General features: G+C 49.0%; 1 protein-coding gene across 1 annotated transcript in view; it reads left to right on the forward strand.

The window, feature by feature from the left end:
• The first annotated feature begins 13,904 nt into the window (after nt 1–13,904).
• DYNC1H1 (dynein, cytoplasmic 1, heavy chain 1) overlaps nt 13,905–14,726 on the forward strand; it is a 76,467-nt gene continuing 75,645 nt past the window's right edge. The window contains exon 1 of the mRNA XM_006879075.1: nt 13,905–14,159. Within this exon, the coding sequence (XP_006879137.1) occupies nt 13,907–14,159 (253 nt within the window). The 5' untranslated portion in view covers nt 13,905–13,906. The remainder of the gene's footprint in view (nt 14,160–14,726) is intronic.

Below are 14,726 nucleotides of genomic sequence, written 5' to 3' on the forward strand. Positions count from 1 at the left end.
GGTCTCTCCTCACAATATGTCCAAAGTATGTTAGACGGAGCCTCAGAACCCTTGCCTCCAAGGAGGCACCCGGTTTGACCCTTTCCAGGATGAATCTGTTTGTTTTCCTAGCAGTCCATGGTATTCTCAATACTCTTCTCCAGCACCACAGCTCAAAGGCTGTATATTAAATAGTATTAAATATAAGAGATTAAATCCTTTCAGTATCTTCTGGAGCAGGAAAAAGTAAGCTAGATAAATATTTCATACTTTGTTATACCATATACTTGTTGCCATTGAGTCAAAACCAACTTATAGTTGACCCTCCAGTCAGTTTCTGAGGCTGTAAATCACAAGGGAGGCAACCGTCCATCTTTTCCTCCCAGGACCACTGGTGGGTTTGAGTCACCAGAGAGATGTGGCCTTTAGTTTGGCAGCACAGCCCCCTACTCACTGCCATCAGAGCTCCCCCATGGGGGCAGGGAGTGGAACTAAAGTGGGAAGCCGGATAAGAAGGGGAAATTTACATAAGGGTTAGGGAAGGCCTTAGTGAGAAGGTAACTTTTGAGTGAGAGCATAGAGGAAGTGAGAGAACATTCCAGGGAGACTGTACAAGCACCCGGGAGGACACTGGTTTAGGAGCATGCCTATGATGGAGTGTGGGTTGGAGTAGTAGGAGATAGTGAGGTATCAGAAAAGGACTTGGGATTTAAGGGTTAGTCCAGCTCCTTCAAGGTATTCCTCCTGACCTTCTTGCCAAGCATGATACCCTTCTCCAAGGACTGGTCCCTTCTAACAATATGCCCAAAGAACAGTAGGCGAAATCCGAAGAGCATTCCGACTATATAAGAGAAAGACGTGCAATCTCTTCCCATGCAATTTGCAGCCTTGGAAACTCAATGAAGGGTCAGATATGACCTGTTTCTGACTCAACAGCAATGAGTTGGATATGGGCTTTGTGTGTTTTTTAACTATTTTGGGGTGAAGTAGAATTTTGATTTGTTAATAAAAATGTAGAACTGTTGCTTGGCCCCGTGGTGAAAGGTGACCATCACTCTGAAGCTCACAATGCGTGGACATTGTGTCCTGAGCCTTTATCTGTGACTCACCAGACCCTGGGCCTTCCACTGGAAGTCGTGCGTTATCCAGGTGAAAGGCTTGTGCCTTTCTGAGCAAAACAGGAAGTAACTTCTTCAGAAGGAATTACTGGGGCAGGATTTTTGGATGGACTGTGTGGTCAGCTCAAGGCCAATGTAATTTCCCTCTGTGACCAGCTATGCAAAGGCCATGCTGCCTGTTTTCCTCTTCTCCTACTGTCATCTATTGGATTCCAAGTCCTAGTGAGAATAGACTCGAACTGCTTCATAGGATCCCCAAGGCCATATTCTATATAAACAAGATTGCCACCTTCTTAATCCATACAGCAGCTGGTGTGTTCAAACCTCTGACTTCTTGGTAAGCAGCCAAGTTCTGCAATCACTGGGCCTGCAGGGGGCGCTCCTTGCCCCCTCTCCAGCAATCTGGAAATGAAAGGTCTCCCTGAATTAAATTGAATAAATTGAACTAAAAAGGTCTCACCTGACCTGCACCCGGCCCAGTCCTGGAAGACTGGCCCTGGAGGAGGTCTCAGCCTGGGGAGGACGAAGATTCGGCTAGGGCAGCAAGCAGTTGCAGCATCCAGGGTGGAGAGAGAGGATCTGGAGCTCTCCGGTTCTGGAAGCATCCCTGGCCTCTGCAGCCCTGCTGGACCAGCCTCGCAGCATCTGCTTGGTGGAGGCAGGGCGGGGACCTGCAGTTGCACGCACAGCCACTAGAGGGCAGGACGCCAGCTCTCTAGCAGGTGGCCCCGCCCCCTCGCCCATCGCCCCGCCCCAGGGACATCACGGGACCAGCGGCGGGGCACGATCCGAGGTCGCCGTTTACACCAAGACCCCAGTTTCACAGGCACAAAGCTCCCGATCCACGAGCAGTTCCGGATGGGGTTCGAGGAGAGCATGTGAGCAGACACGTCCCCAGGCCTGGGACAGAGGCCCTGAGCTGGGCTCGTCTCTGCCTCCTGTCACAGCAAGTTATTCCCCATCAGATCTGTTACCCCGACTTCAAAATGTCCCGATCACAGCCTCCCTGGGGAGCTCTGGCCGCGAAGTGTCATCATTATCCCTGCCGAGGGGGAGGGAGGACGTGGGCGGCCTCGCCCACCCGCTCCCCGAAAAGCCACGCCCACCGCTGTCAACCCCACTGTCAGCTGACTCCAACCGGAAGCGACCTCGTACAGCGGAGAACCGCCCCGCAGGGGCTCCCAGGCTGTCAAGTGTTTACAGCAAAGTGTCTCATGTCTCTCCTACGGAGAAGCTGGTTGGATCAAACCACTCACTTTTTGATTAGCAGCCCAACACAACCCAATGTACAGTGAGGTCTCCTTGTTGTAGGTCCCCGAGTTCGACTCACAGCGACACTGTGAACAACAGATCTGAACTCTGCCCTATCCTGCACCAGCCAGATCTGAACTCTGCCCTATCCTGCACCAGCCCAATACTTGGGCCCATTGCTCCAGCCACCACTCTGTCAATTCTTCTTAAGTAGAGTCTTCTCTTTCGCTGACCCTCCGCCTTTCCAAGCATGATGTCCCTTTCCAAGGAATAATAGCCCCTTCTAACAACATGCCCAAAGCACTGGAGACGAAGTTTTCACATCTTTACCCCCAAGGAGCACTCTGGCTGCACTTTCTCCAATACACACGTGTTCATTCTTTTGGCAGTCCATGGGATATTCAGGACTCTTCTCCAACACCATAACTCAAGGGCATCAATTCTTCTGTCATTCATTATCCAGCTCTCAGCAGCATAGCAAGTGATTGGATAGACCATAGCCTGAATTAGACATACCTTAATCTTCACATTAACATCATTGCTCTTCAGTATTTTGGAGAGATCCCTATCGGTGGGCTTGCCCAAAGATATGTCTCCTTATCTCCTGATTGCTGGTACCAAGAGTGTTGATTGTGGATCCAAGTAAGATGAATTGACAATTTCAGTTTTTTCTCTATCATACATCCCATACATACATGACCAAAATATGACAGAGTTTCAGAATTCTTGCATCTAAGGAGAAGCTTGGTTTCACTTTCTCCAGGATAAATCTGCTTCTGTTGGCAGTCTGTGGTATGTTCAATGCTCTTCTCCAGCACCACAACTCAAAGGCATTGGTTCTTCTTCTGTTATCCTTATGCATTGTCCAGCTTTCTGATGCATAACAAGCAATTCTGAAAACTATGGCCTGGATTAGATGCACCTTAGTCCCCAGACTGACATCATTGCTCTTTAGCACTCTGGTGAAGTCCCTGATGGCAGATTTTCTCCAGTGCAATTTATCTTTTGATTTCCTGACTGCTGGTGCCAAGAGTGTTGTTTGTGGGCCCAAGCAAGCTGAAATTGCTAACAATCTCAATCTCTTCTCCATTTATCATGGTGCTACCAATTGGCCCAGTGGTGAGAATCGTTGGTTTTCTTAATGTTGAGCTTCAATTCATATTGATCCTTGACCTTCTGCAGCAAATGCTTCAAGTCTTCTTCAGTTTTGGTGAGCAAGGTTGTAAATATGCATTACACAGGTTGTTGATGAGTCTTCCTTCAATCCTGATGCCGTATTCCTCCTCATAAAGTCCAGCCTCCTGAATGATCTGTTCCACACAGAGACTGAAAAAGAATCAAGACAGGACACAGCCTTGACACACTCCTTTCCTGATTTTCAACCATCCAGTGTTTCCTTGCTCTGCTCTGATAACTACTTCCTGGTCCAGGTAAGTATGTTTCACGTGAGCACAATTAGGTATTCTGGGATTCCCATTCTTTTCAAGGTTAGCCACAGTTTGTTGTGATTCACAGTAGTCAAATCTTTTGCTAAGTCAGTGAAACACAGATAGACATCCCTCTGGCACTCTCTGCTTTCAGCCAAGATCCACCTGACATTGACTATGATGTCCCTAGTGCCTCTTCTTGCTCTGCTGACAGTTCTCTGTCAACGGATTGTTCCCGTTGGTTTTTTAATAATCTTCAGCAGAACTTGGCTTGCATGTGATATTGTTCGATAATTCCCACAATCAGGTCACCTTTTTTTTTGGAATGGGAATAAATATGGGTCTCATTCACTAGTTGGCCAGGTACTTGTCCTCCAGAATACTTTTTATAAGAAACACAAACACAAATCCACCAGATGCTCTGCTGGAGAAGGAGGGGCAATCTCCTCCTGTACCAGTCAGATCCGATTTGATGGTACACACAAAAATAATAAAATAATTTTTAAAAACCCCACAAACAGCGACTATGTAATAGACCTCACCTAATGGCTTACACAAGAATCGGATTGATTACATCTGTGGAAAGAATCTCTAGAGAAGCTCAATATCAGCTGTGAAAACTAGGTGCTGATTGTGCAACATACCATCAACTACTCATATGCAAATTGAAACGGAAAAAGTTAAATAAAAGAAATCCACACAAACAAAAATTTAACCTTGAATCGGTTCTATCTGAATTTAAAAACTGCCTCAGGGACAGGTTTGAGGTCTTGAGTGAAGAAGACCAGATGAGCTGTGGAAGGATATAAAGAATTTCATCCATTGGAGCTCTGGTGTCCTAGAAGCAAGAAGTTGAGCTGCAATCCCAAAGGCACACTGTTCAAATCCATTAGATTTTCCTCTTGTGCCAGTTGAATCTGATTCAATGACACACAGCAAGAAAAGGGAGGGGGAGGAGACACAGGAGGAAAAAAGGCTGAGGTGGATGTTAGAAGAGACTCTGAATATTGCAGAAAAATGCTGAGAAGCCAAAGCAAAAGGAAGAAATCAGGAAGTTTTTAAAAAGCTGACCAAAAGACTTCAAAGGACAACTCAGGAAGACAAAGCAAAATATTACAATGAAATATGCAAAGGAGTCAGAAAATCAAGAGATGAATTTTCTCGGAATTTCTTAAGCTGAAGGAACTGAAGAACAAATTCAAGCCCTAAGTGGCAATAAGGATGCTATGGGGAGAATATTGCATGATCCGGGAAGAATCAAAAGAAGATGGAGAGACTGTACCAAAAAGAATTGGTGGCAAGATTGAATAGGTAATAGAAAGGATACTATCCCAAAGCACACCTTTCCTGATTTTAAACCATGCAGTATTCCCTTGCTCTGTTCAGACAACAGCTGATGGTCTAGGTATAGGTTTTATATGAGTACAATTAAGTGTTCTGGGATTCCCATTTTTCTCACATAGTTTATTGTGATCCACACCAATGCCTTTGCAAAGTCAATAAAACACAAATAGACATTCATCTGGTTTTCTCTGCTGACCCATCTGATGTTGTTGTGTGCCACTGAGTCACTTGCAACTTAAAGTGACCCTATGTATAACAACCCTAAACCCTGCTCTATTTCATACCAATCTTATTGTCTCTGACACATTTACCCCCATTATCCCAGTCAGTGAATCAGCCCATCTCATCTAGGGACTTCCTCTCTTGCACTGTCCCTCCACACTCCCAAGCATGACATTCCTCTCCAAGGACTGGTCACAACTTGCAACATGTCCAAAGTATGTCAGACGAAGATTCAGAATCCTTGCCTCCAAGGATCAGCCTAGTTTCACCTTCTCCAGGACGAACCTGTTCTCCTGACAGTCTATGGTATTGTCAATACTCTTCTCCAGCACCAATGGAGTCTTCTTCTCTTCAGCTAAATGGCGTGAATTCTCTTTCTATCATCCTAGTCATTGTCCAGTTTTTTGACACATAACAAGTAACTGAAGGAAGCTCTGGTGGCTTAGTGTCAAGAAGCTGCACTGCGATCCCAGAAGTACATAGTTCAAATCCACCAGATGTTCTGCTGGGGAAGGAGGGGCAACCTCCTCCTCTACCAATCAGATCTGATTTGACGGTACACACATTAAAAAAATAATAAAAATAAAATTAAAAAAAATAACTGAGAAAGACTATGGCCTGAATCAGGTGCACCTTAGTCTCTAGAGTGCCATCGTTGCTCTTCAATAAGAGAGGTCCCTGACAGCAGACTTTCCCAATGCAATATGTCTTTTGATTTCCTGGCTGCTGGTACCAAGGGTATTGATTGTGGAGCCAAGCAAACTGAAGCTGTTTACAATCACTTCACCATCTATTATAATGCTGCCAATCGGCCCAGTGGTGAAAATCTTTGTTGTTGTTGGTTTTTTATGTTCAGCTTCAATCTGCAGCAAGTACTTCAAGTCCTCAGTTTCAGTAAGCAGGGTTGTGTCATCTACATAATGCAGATTGTTGATGAGTCTTCCTACAATCCTGATGCCACATTCCTCCTCATAGAGCCCAGCCTCCTGGATACTCTGTTCGGCATATAGATTGAAAAGGTATGGAGATAGGACACATCCCTGGCATACACCCTTACCTATATTGAACCATGCAGTGTTTCCTTGCTCTGTTCTCACGACTGCCTCCTGGTCCAAGTATAGATTTCACATGAGCACAATCAAATGTTCTGGGATTCCCATTCTTCTCAGAGTTAGCCACAGTTTGTTGTGATCAGCAAAGTCAAATGTCTTTGCATAGTTAATGAAACACGAATAGATATTCCTCTGGTACTATCTGCTTTCAGCATTAATAGCATCTGATATTTGCAGTGATATTTTGGCAGCTGAGAGGCCCCCAGCATCAATATTGGGTGGGACACCTAGATGAAGGTACCCCAGGCCAACTGGCCAAAGAAGCCTTGTCTCCCAGCACAGCCATGACCACGGTGAACTATGAGGACAGATGCACAGTGGCCGGCAGGACAGTCCTCAGAACCTGTCCCTATAGAAGTCATCTGGTGCCTGACTGTTGTGAGTGGCAATTGTGGACTGTGGAGTGAGAGTCCAAGCTAGAAACTGGGCTGTCCGAGAAATGGAGAGAGGGAGTTTTGCAGGATTGAGAGACCCTTCTTCGTGAAGAGAGATCACTGGACCATAGCAAACATGACAGGTGGAGAAAAGATTGACATTGCCAAGGATTTCATTGTACTTGGATCCACCCATGGTAGCAGCTGCAAAGAAAGGAAAAGATGCATTGCAGTGGGGAAATCTGCTGTTAAAAGCCTCATTAAAGTGCTAACAAGAAAGGATGTAAATGTAAAGACTAAGGTACACCTGATCCGAGCTATGGCATTTTCTCATCACTATTTTTGCGTGTGAAAGTTGCACAATGAATAAAGAAGACAGCAGAAAAATGAATGCCTTTGAATTGTGGTGTTGGAGAAGAGTACTGAATACCCACCCCATGGAATTCCGAAAGAACAAACGAGTCTGTCTTGGAGGTAATGTAATCAGAGTGCTCCTTGGAGGCAAGGACAGTGACACTTGTGTCTCACATAATTTGAGCATTGTGGTATAGTGGGTCTGTTGTTCAGAAAAACTTTCCAAGGCCATTACCCTTGACTTTGACACGTGGCTGGGTGGGAACATGCAAATAGAATTGTTTAGTCTGTCCATAGGGGAATGGCTAGTTTAGCCATCCTACCAGGTTTAAAGTGAGCAAGTTCAGCAGCATAAAAAAAAATAATCAGAGAATCTTAATACTAGCAAGAAAGCAGAAGCAGAGAATTCAGCTGAGGTCAGGATGAGCTTTGGGGCGAGATTTCTGCGTCACTCAGACTGGTGCCTGCAGAAGAGCAGCAACAGCTACGGAGGAAACCCAGAGGTCCTGCGCGAGACAAGCTGATCTGGACCCGGGGAGCCAGGACCAGGTGCCTCCATGCAAGCTTGATGGAGCCTCGATAATTGGCCGGACTAAGGCAGCTTTGTAACACTGGTCTACAGCTGCAAGATTGAAGGCGAAAGATGAGCAGGCTTCAGCAACTGTCCTGACTCAGGAATTAGACCGTTGCCAGCCTGAGTGGTAGCCTGTTAAATTCCCCAATTAACCCCATAACTGTGAGTAAAAGCCCTGTGAAGTCATGTAACTGTTGCAACAGATTTTACAAAGAGTAGAGCAGTTGGAATTAGCAGAAAGAGAACTGGGACCATAGGGTACACATCTGAGCACCTGGGAAATAGTTTTGTATTGTGGATGCTGTTGACGCGGCCACTTCCCACTTGTGCAGCTAGGAGAGGTCAGAGTCTTCAGTCTCCACGCTGCCCATATTGGTTTTTTACAGACATGCTGTCAGGAGGCAACAGCACTTGGAAAATGATGTCATATTGGCAAAAATAGAAGGTTAGTCAAAGAGAAGAAGCCTTCAGTGAGATGCGTTAGCACAGGATGAAGCAAGGTTTCCATTTGTTGTTCGAAGGGTTGCTATGAGTTGTAGTCCACGTGAGGGCACCTAGCAACATGACGTGTGTGTGTGTTTATTTTTATTTTCCAGACTCCCTTGCAAGCAGGGTCATGTTGAAAATGAGAAGGATGGAAGCTGCACTATAATCCCAGAGGCGCACGGTTCAAATCCACCAGATGCTCTGCTGGGGAAGGAGGGACAATCTCCTCCTGTACCAGTCAGATGCGATTTGACGGTACACACAAATAATAAAATAAAAAAAAAATTTTAAAAATTCTAAAAAAAAGAAAATGAGAAGGATGGCAGCAGCTTCATCAGCAAGTTCATGCAAAGTACTTGTGGATATATTTTCAGTGGGTTTTCCGGCCGAGGGTAATAAAGAGACTAAAGTTAAAGAATAAAGATGAAGGGAGGGGGGAGAGGATGTGGCAGGGTTGCTGTTATTTCTTTTTTATAACCCTTAAAGAGGGACACATGCTTGGGAGGGTGGAGGGACGGCGCAGGAGGGAAGACCCTCTATGAGGTGGATTGATTCAGTGACTGGGGTAATCGGGATGTGTGTGTCAGAGACAGTGCGATTGGCACAGGACAGAGCAGAGTTTAGGGCTGTTGTACATAGGGTCGCTGTGAGTAGCAAGCGACTCAACGGCATATAACAACAACAACAAGGAATGAATGTGTAAAAGAGCCTGCGGAGAGAATGCATTCCCAGAACATTTCAGAGTGAGTGGGGATTTGCAGGAAGAGGGAAGAGGGAAGAGGGGCAGGGTGGGCGCAGAGGGCACTGCATCTCCACTGGGGGTGGTGGGGACAGGTGCGGCCTGGCTGTGGCCTGACGGAGGGAGGGTAGTTAGGAGGCTCAGAGTTGGGTAGGGACAGGGTATCAGAGATGCGTCCTGCAGTGTCACTGCTGGTGTGCAGGAGAGGCTCTCCTGAGGGTCACTGCTGTGACCTGATCTTGGATTCCTGACCCAGGTGACCTTGGGAAGGTGCAAGGCGCTGCGGGGCCTCCTTTGGGTAACGTGGGGGGTGTCCCAGTGTGCACCCCTAGAAGGCGTGCGGAGACTCTTCCGGGAATGCGCGTACCACCCCGCACCCAGAGTGCACCCGCGTGGCCTTGAAGTCCAGACTTCTGAGAGGTGGCTGGATGAGATCCCAGGTTCTCAGACTGCAGGCTGAGCATCCAGCGCCAGCCCCGCCTTCAGCCGCACCAGGGCTCAAAGCCAAGCCCTTCCAGGCCCCACCCAGCGCATAACGCAGACACAGGGAGAAGAGGCGGACCCCGCACCCCTGGCACCGAGCCCTGGAGGTGCTGGGCCAGTGAGGGCTCCACTGAGGGATGGGGTGCCCGTGGGCTAGGAGAGGGCAAAGCCTGCCCAGATTGGAGATGTCCCCTTTGCTTGGCTCCCATTTTTGTGATAAATACCCGTGTCACTTCCATCCCTTATCAATTGGCAGTGGGTTCTCTGTATACCTCTGCCCACTGCAGACTGAAGCAGTTTCTCCCATGGGCCAAGGCGTTCCTGGAGGGTTCCAACAGTTCATGTGTTCAACTGCTAACCAGAATATCGCCCGCTGGAGTTCACCTTAAGGCACTTAGGAAGAAAGGCCTGGCAATCTACTTCAAAACAGCAACATATGCAATCCCAGAGGTACGCTGTTCAAATCCACCAGATGCTCTGCTGGAGAAGGAAGGGGCAATCTCTTCCTGTATCAGTCAGATCTGATTTGACGGTACACGTAAAATTAATAAAATAAAAATTAAAAAATAAAAAAGCAACATCAAAAGCGCTGTGGAGCACTGTCCTCTCCGACATACACGGGGTTTTCACTGCGGTTGTCAGCACACTGTGAGTGTGAGAGGGACGCGCATGCACACACGCAGCCAGCTTGGGGCATGGCACGCACAGTGTCCCGCAGGAGCCTGAGTGAGCTCTCAGAGGAAGCAGCCCCACCCTGAAGCCTGAGGGTGTAGCCAACTGGTACCTGGGAGTCCCTGACCCAGGGAAGATGCCCTCAGCACCATGGCCTCTGAAGCTCTCAGTCAGTGTAGACGATGCTTATTTTTAAATTAAAACAAATATCTGTAGAAAGCAGAAATGCAAGCCTGGCTGGAATTACGTAGGAATCCTTGCAGGTGGATTGTTCTGGCACTTACATTTCACTCCCTTAAAAAGAAACTGAGTGCTTTGGCTTTTGCGCCTCTCTCCAGAGCCTGCTGCTCTGGGCCTGGCTGCCATCCAGGCTGCAGCCAAGCCCCTCCACGCCCGGCTGCCTCTCACTGGTGCTGACTCACACTGCAGCCAGTGCGCAGCCTCTTCAGGTCTCAGCCTGGGTCAGTCAGTGCCAAGTTCAGTGACCTGTACCTGACAGCTTGCTGTCGACCCTCTGCCCCCAGAACCCTTGGCTTAGTGCCCATATGAAGTAAGTAACCAGCTGCAGAGACTACTGGCTGCTGCTTCTTCATTCCTGCTACCTTCAGAGCTCAGACTTGGAGCTGCTGCCCTCTCCACCATGATTGTTTGGAGCACATCACACATGGGTGGCCTGAGGGCTGATGCGGGGGCAGGAAGAGAGGGGGTCCTTCTCCATAAAATGTAAGACAACTGTGGGAATCAGCTCTGTGCCTGAAGCCTCGAGAGCCCGGCAAGGGTAAGGAGCGAGGAGTGCGCTCTGTGATTGTTTCACAATTTTCTGAAGCTGCTAGGTGCTGCCGAGTCAGCTCTGACTCACAGCAAGCCTACGTATACCAGAACCAACCTGCCCCGTCCTGACGCACACGCACACATGCAGCCAGCTTGGGGCATGGCACGCACAGTGTCCCGCAGGAGCTGAGTGAGCCTGACCCCGTCCACTGTGCTTAATTAAGCCCATTGTGGCTGCCACTGAGACCATCTGTCTCATAAGGACCTTTCCTTCACTGACCCTCCACTTCTCCTTGCATAACGCCCTTCTCCAGTAACTGTTCCCTTCTGATAAGATGCCCAAAGCATGTGGGATGACGTCTCGCCGTCCTCCCCTCTCAGGAGCATCCAACCTTTATTTATTCTTTTCAAGGCAGATTTTCTGTCCTCCTGGTAGTCCATGGTATGCTGCATATTCTTGGCCAACAACACATCACCCCATCACAATTCCAGGCAGATCTCTGGCCTCGCTGTATCATGTAAGCAAACCTTCAGCTTCTCGTCGTCCAGCTGTCCAGTGTAAGCAGCACGTCAGGAGCTAGAACTTGAAAGGCCAATTACTGGTGCTCAGAACAGTCATCTCTACAAACTTCGGCAGTGGCATCCTCAGCCTTTCATGATCTTGGTGTTGAGGAGGAAGGCAAGGCAGGTGGGGCCTCAGGGTGGCACTGGTGGGTGGGTCCAGCCCTGTGCCCACAGATCTGAACACAGAGGCTCAGAATGACAGCACCTGCCTAGCTGTCCCTCTTGGTCCTCACAGCATCCTTGTGGAGAATGGATTTTGTCGTTAGTGCAGGGCCCAGCACAGATGTCACCTAACCTTTTGGCGTCACCTCCTGGCCTTCCTTACATTGTCCCAGCAGTCAGTTCTCCAGAGTCACAGGTGACTTGACAGCACATAATAACAACAACAGCAACAACTAAAATGTTATGTGTCCTCAAGTCGATTACTACTTACAGCAAATCCTATGAACAATACCTCTTAATCTCGTCCTATCTTGAGCTAACCTCATAGTCTCTGATCCACCTGGCCCCATTCCCACAGTCACTGTGTCAATGTACCTCATCTAGGGTGTTTCTTTTCTGCGCTGACCCTCTACCCTTCCAAGTATGATGTCCTTCTCCAAGGACTGGTCTCTCCTGGCAACATGCCCAAAGTATGTGAGATGGAATTTCAAAATCCTTGTCTCCAAGGAGCAACCTAGTTTCACCCTCTCCAGGACAGACCTCTTTGTTCTCTTGGTAGACCATGGTTATGTTCAATACTCTTGCCCAGCACAACTCAAAGTCATTGATTTTTCTTCTATCACCCTTAGTTATTGCCCATCTCTCTGATGCATAGCAAGTAATTGGAGAAGACCATGGTCTGGCTCAGTTCATGAACCTTAACCTCTACACTGACATCGTTGCTCTTTATCATTCTGGAGAGGTCCTTGAAAGCAGACTTTCAGAAATCAACTGGTCTTTTAATTTCTTGACTGATGGTGCTAAGAGTGTTGTTGTTTGTAGATTGTGCAAGATGAAATTGTTAACAACTTTAATCTCTTATCTATCACGATGCTGTCAATTAGACCACTGGTGAGAATCTTCGTTTTCTTGATGTTGAAATGCAATCAATATTGAAGACTGCCATCTTTGACCTTCTGAAGCAAAAGCTTCAAGTATTCCTCAGATTGTGCGAATAAGGTGGTGTCATCTGCATAATGCAGGTTGTTCCTCCAATCCTGATGTTACAGTTTTCAGCATGAAGTCCAGGCTCCTGAATGATCTTTTCCTCATATAAATTGAAAAAGTATGGAGATAAGATGCATTCTTGAGGCAATTCTCTCTTAATTTTAAACCATGCAGTGTTCCCTTGCTTAGTTGAGTATTTAGAATACTCAGTCTACTTCCTGGCATGAGCACAATCAAGTGTTCTGGGATTCCTGTTCTCAGTGTTAGCCACAATTTGTTGTGATCCACACAGACAAAATGCCTTTGCATAGTCAATAAAACACAATAAAATATGACATTCTCGTGTTACTTTCTGCTTTCAGCCAAGTTCTACCTGTGTTCTAGTCGTTTTTGGATAATCTTCAGCAAGATTCTGCTTGTATATGATTTTAGTGATGTTGTTAGACAATTTCCACATTCTGTATATTGGCGCTTATATTTTAGCACTTAACACTGAATTGCATTCATGCATGCAGTCATTCACTCATCCATCCTTCCTTCAGCGATCCACCCACCCTATCCATTCATCCATGCACTCAGGATTAAGTCTTAGAATTACGCTGGGCATCAACTAAATTCTCAGTAAAATTTCACTCTTGACATGAATACCATTCGTTCAGCTATTCACTTATTCAATATTTATGACATGTCTTGGGGGGACTGTGTTGTTCACTACTGCCGCAGCAGGGAGACAGACAGACCGTCTGTGCCAAATTTGGTCTTTCAGGAGGTTTTCTGCAGAGAAGGCTTAGAACTCTTCCAATTGGGAGCTCTGGTGACCTAGTGTTAAGAAGCTGCGCTGCCTTCCCAAAAGCACGTGGTGCGAATCCACCAGCTGATCCGCTAGAACAATCTCCCACTGTGCGATTTGCTGCCTCTGAAAATCCACCGGAGGTTCGTCTATAGGTCAGCTCAGACTCTACAGTACACAACGACCACCACCACCACCACCACCACCACCACCACCACCACAACAACAGCAGCAGAGTCTCTGCAGAGAAGGCGCGGGCCCCGCCCAGTGCCGAGACTACAAGTCCCAGTATTCCCTGCGGCGACGTCGCCATCCTGCGCGTGCGCGACGCGGTGGCGCAGCAGCGTCGGTGGAGGTGCCGGCGCGCGGGGCGGGGCAGGCGGCGGCCTTTAGGGCGGAGCGGGCGCCGCGCCCTCAGTCGGCCGCGGGCAGCGGGCGACGCATCTTCCGGAGCCCGTTTGTGTCCGAACGCGCGAAGTCGCGGCCCCAGCGGCGCCATGTCGGAGCCCGGCGGCGGCGGCGAGGACGGCTCGGCGGGCCTGGAGGTGTCGGCCGTGCAGAATGTGGCCGACGTGTCGGTGCTGCAGAAGCACCTGCGCAAGCTGGTGCCGCTGCTGCTGGAGGACGGCGGCGAGGCTCCGGCCGCGCTCGAGGCGGCGCTGGAGGAGAAGAGCGCCCTGGAGCAGATGCGCAAGTTCCTGTCGGACCCGCAGGTCCACACGGTCCTGGTGGAGCGCTCCACCCTCAAAGGTGCGGGCCGGGGTGGGGAGCGGGGCTGCCGGCGCCCCGGGGAGGCCGCTGCGCACGGGGTCACCCGGGGGGCCCTCCCCGCGGGACACTGGGCCAGCACACACCCCAGAGAGGACCCCGTGGCCACTGACACCCCAGGAAGGGCCTCCTCGGCCACAGACCACCCAGAAGACGCCCCCACGGCCCCAGATACCCCACGAAGGGTCCTCCCATGGCGATCAGGGCCAGCAGGGCAGCCCCATGGCCGCAGACACCCCAGGAAAGGTCTGTCCATGGGGACAGGGCCAGCAGGGCACCCCTATGACCGCAGACACCCCAGGAAGGATCTGTCCAGGGTGCAGATCCAGCAGGGCACCCCCATGGCCGCAGACACCCCAGGAAGGATCTGTCCATGGGGACAGGGCCAGCAGGGCACCCCCATGGCCGCAGACACCCCAGGAAAGATCTGTCCATGGGGACAGGGCTAGCAGGTCACCCCATGACCGCAGACACCCCAGGAAAGGTCTGTCCAGGGTGCAGATCCAGCAGGGCACCCCATGACCGCAGACACCCCAGGAAAGGTCTGTC

Source organism: Elephantulus edwardii, unplaced genomic scaffold (genome assembly GCF_000299155.1).
Source record: "Elephantulus edwardii isolate Elephantulus edwardi_28Jun2011 unplaced genomic scaffold, EleEdw1.0 scaffold00002, whole genome shotgun sequence".
NCBI classification, from domain to species: Eukaryota; Metazoa; Chordata; class Mammalia; order Macroscelidea; family Macroscelididae; genus Elephantulus; species Elephantulus edwardii.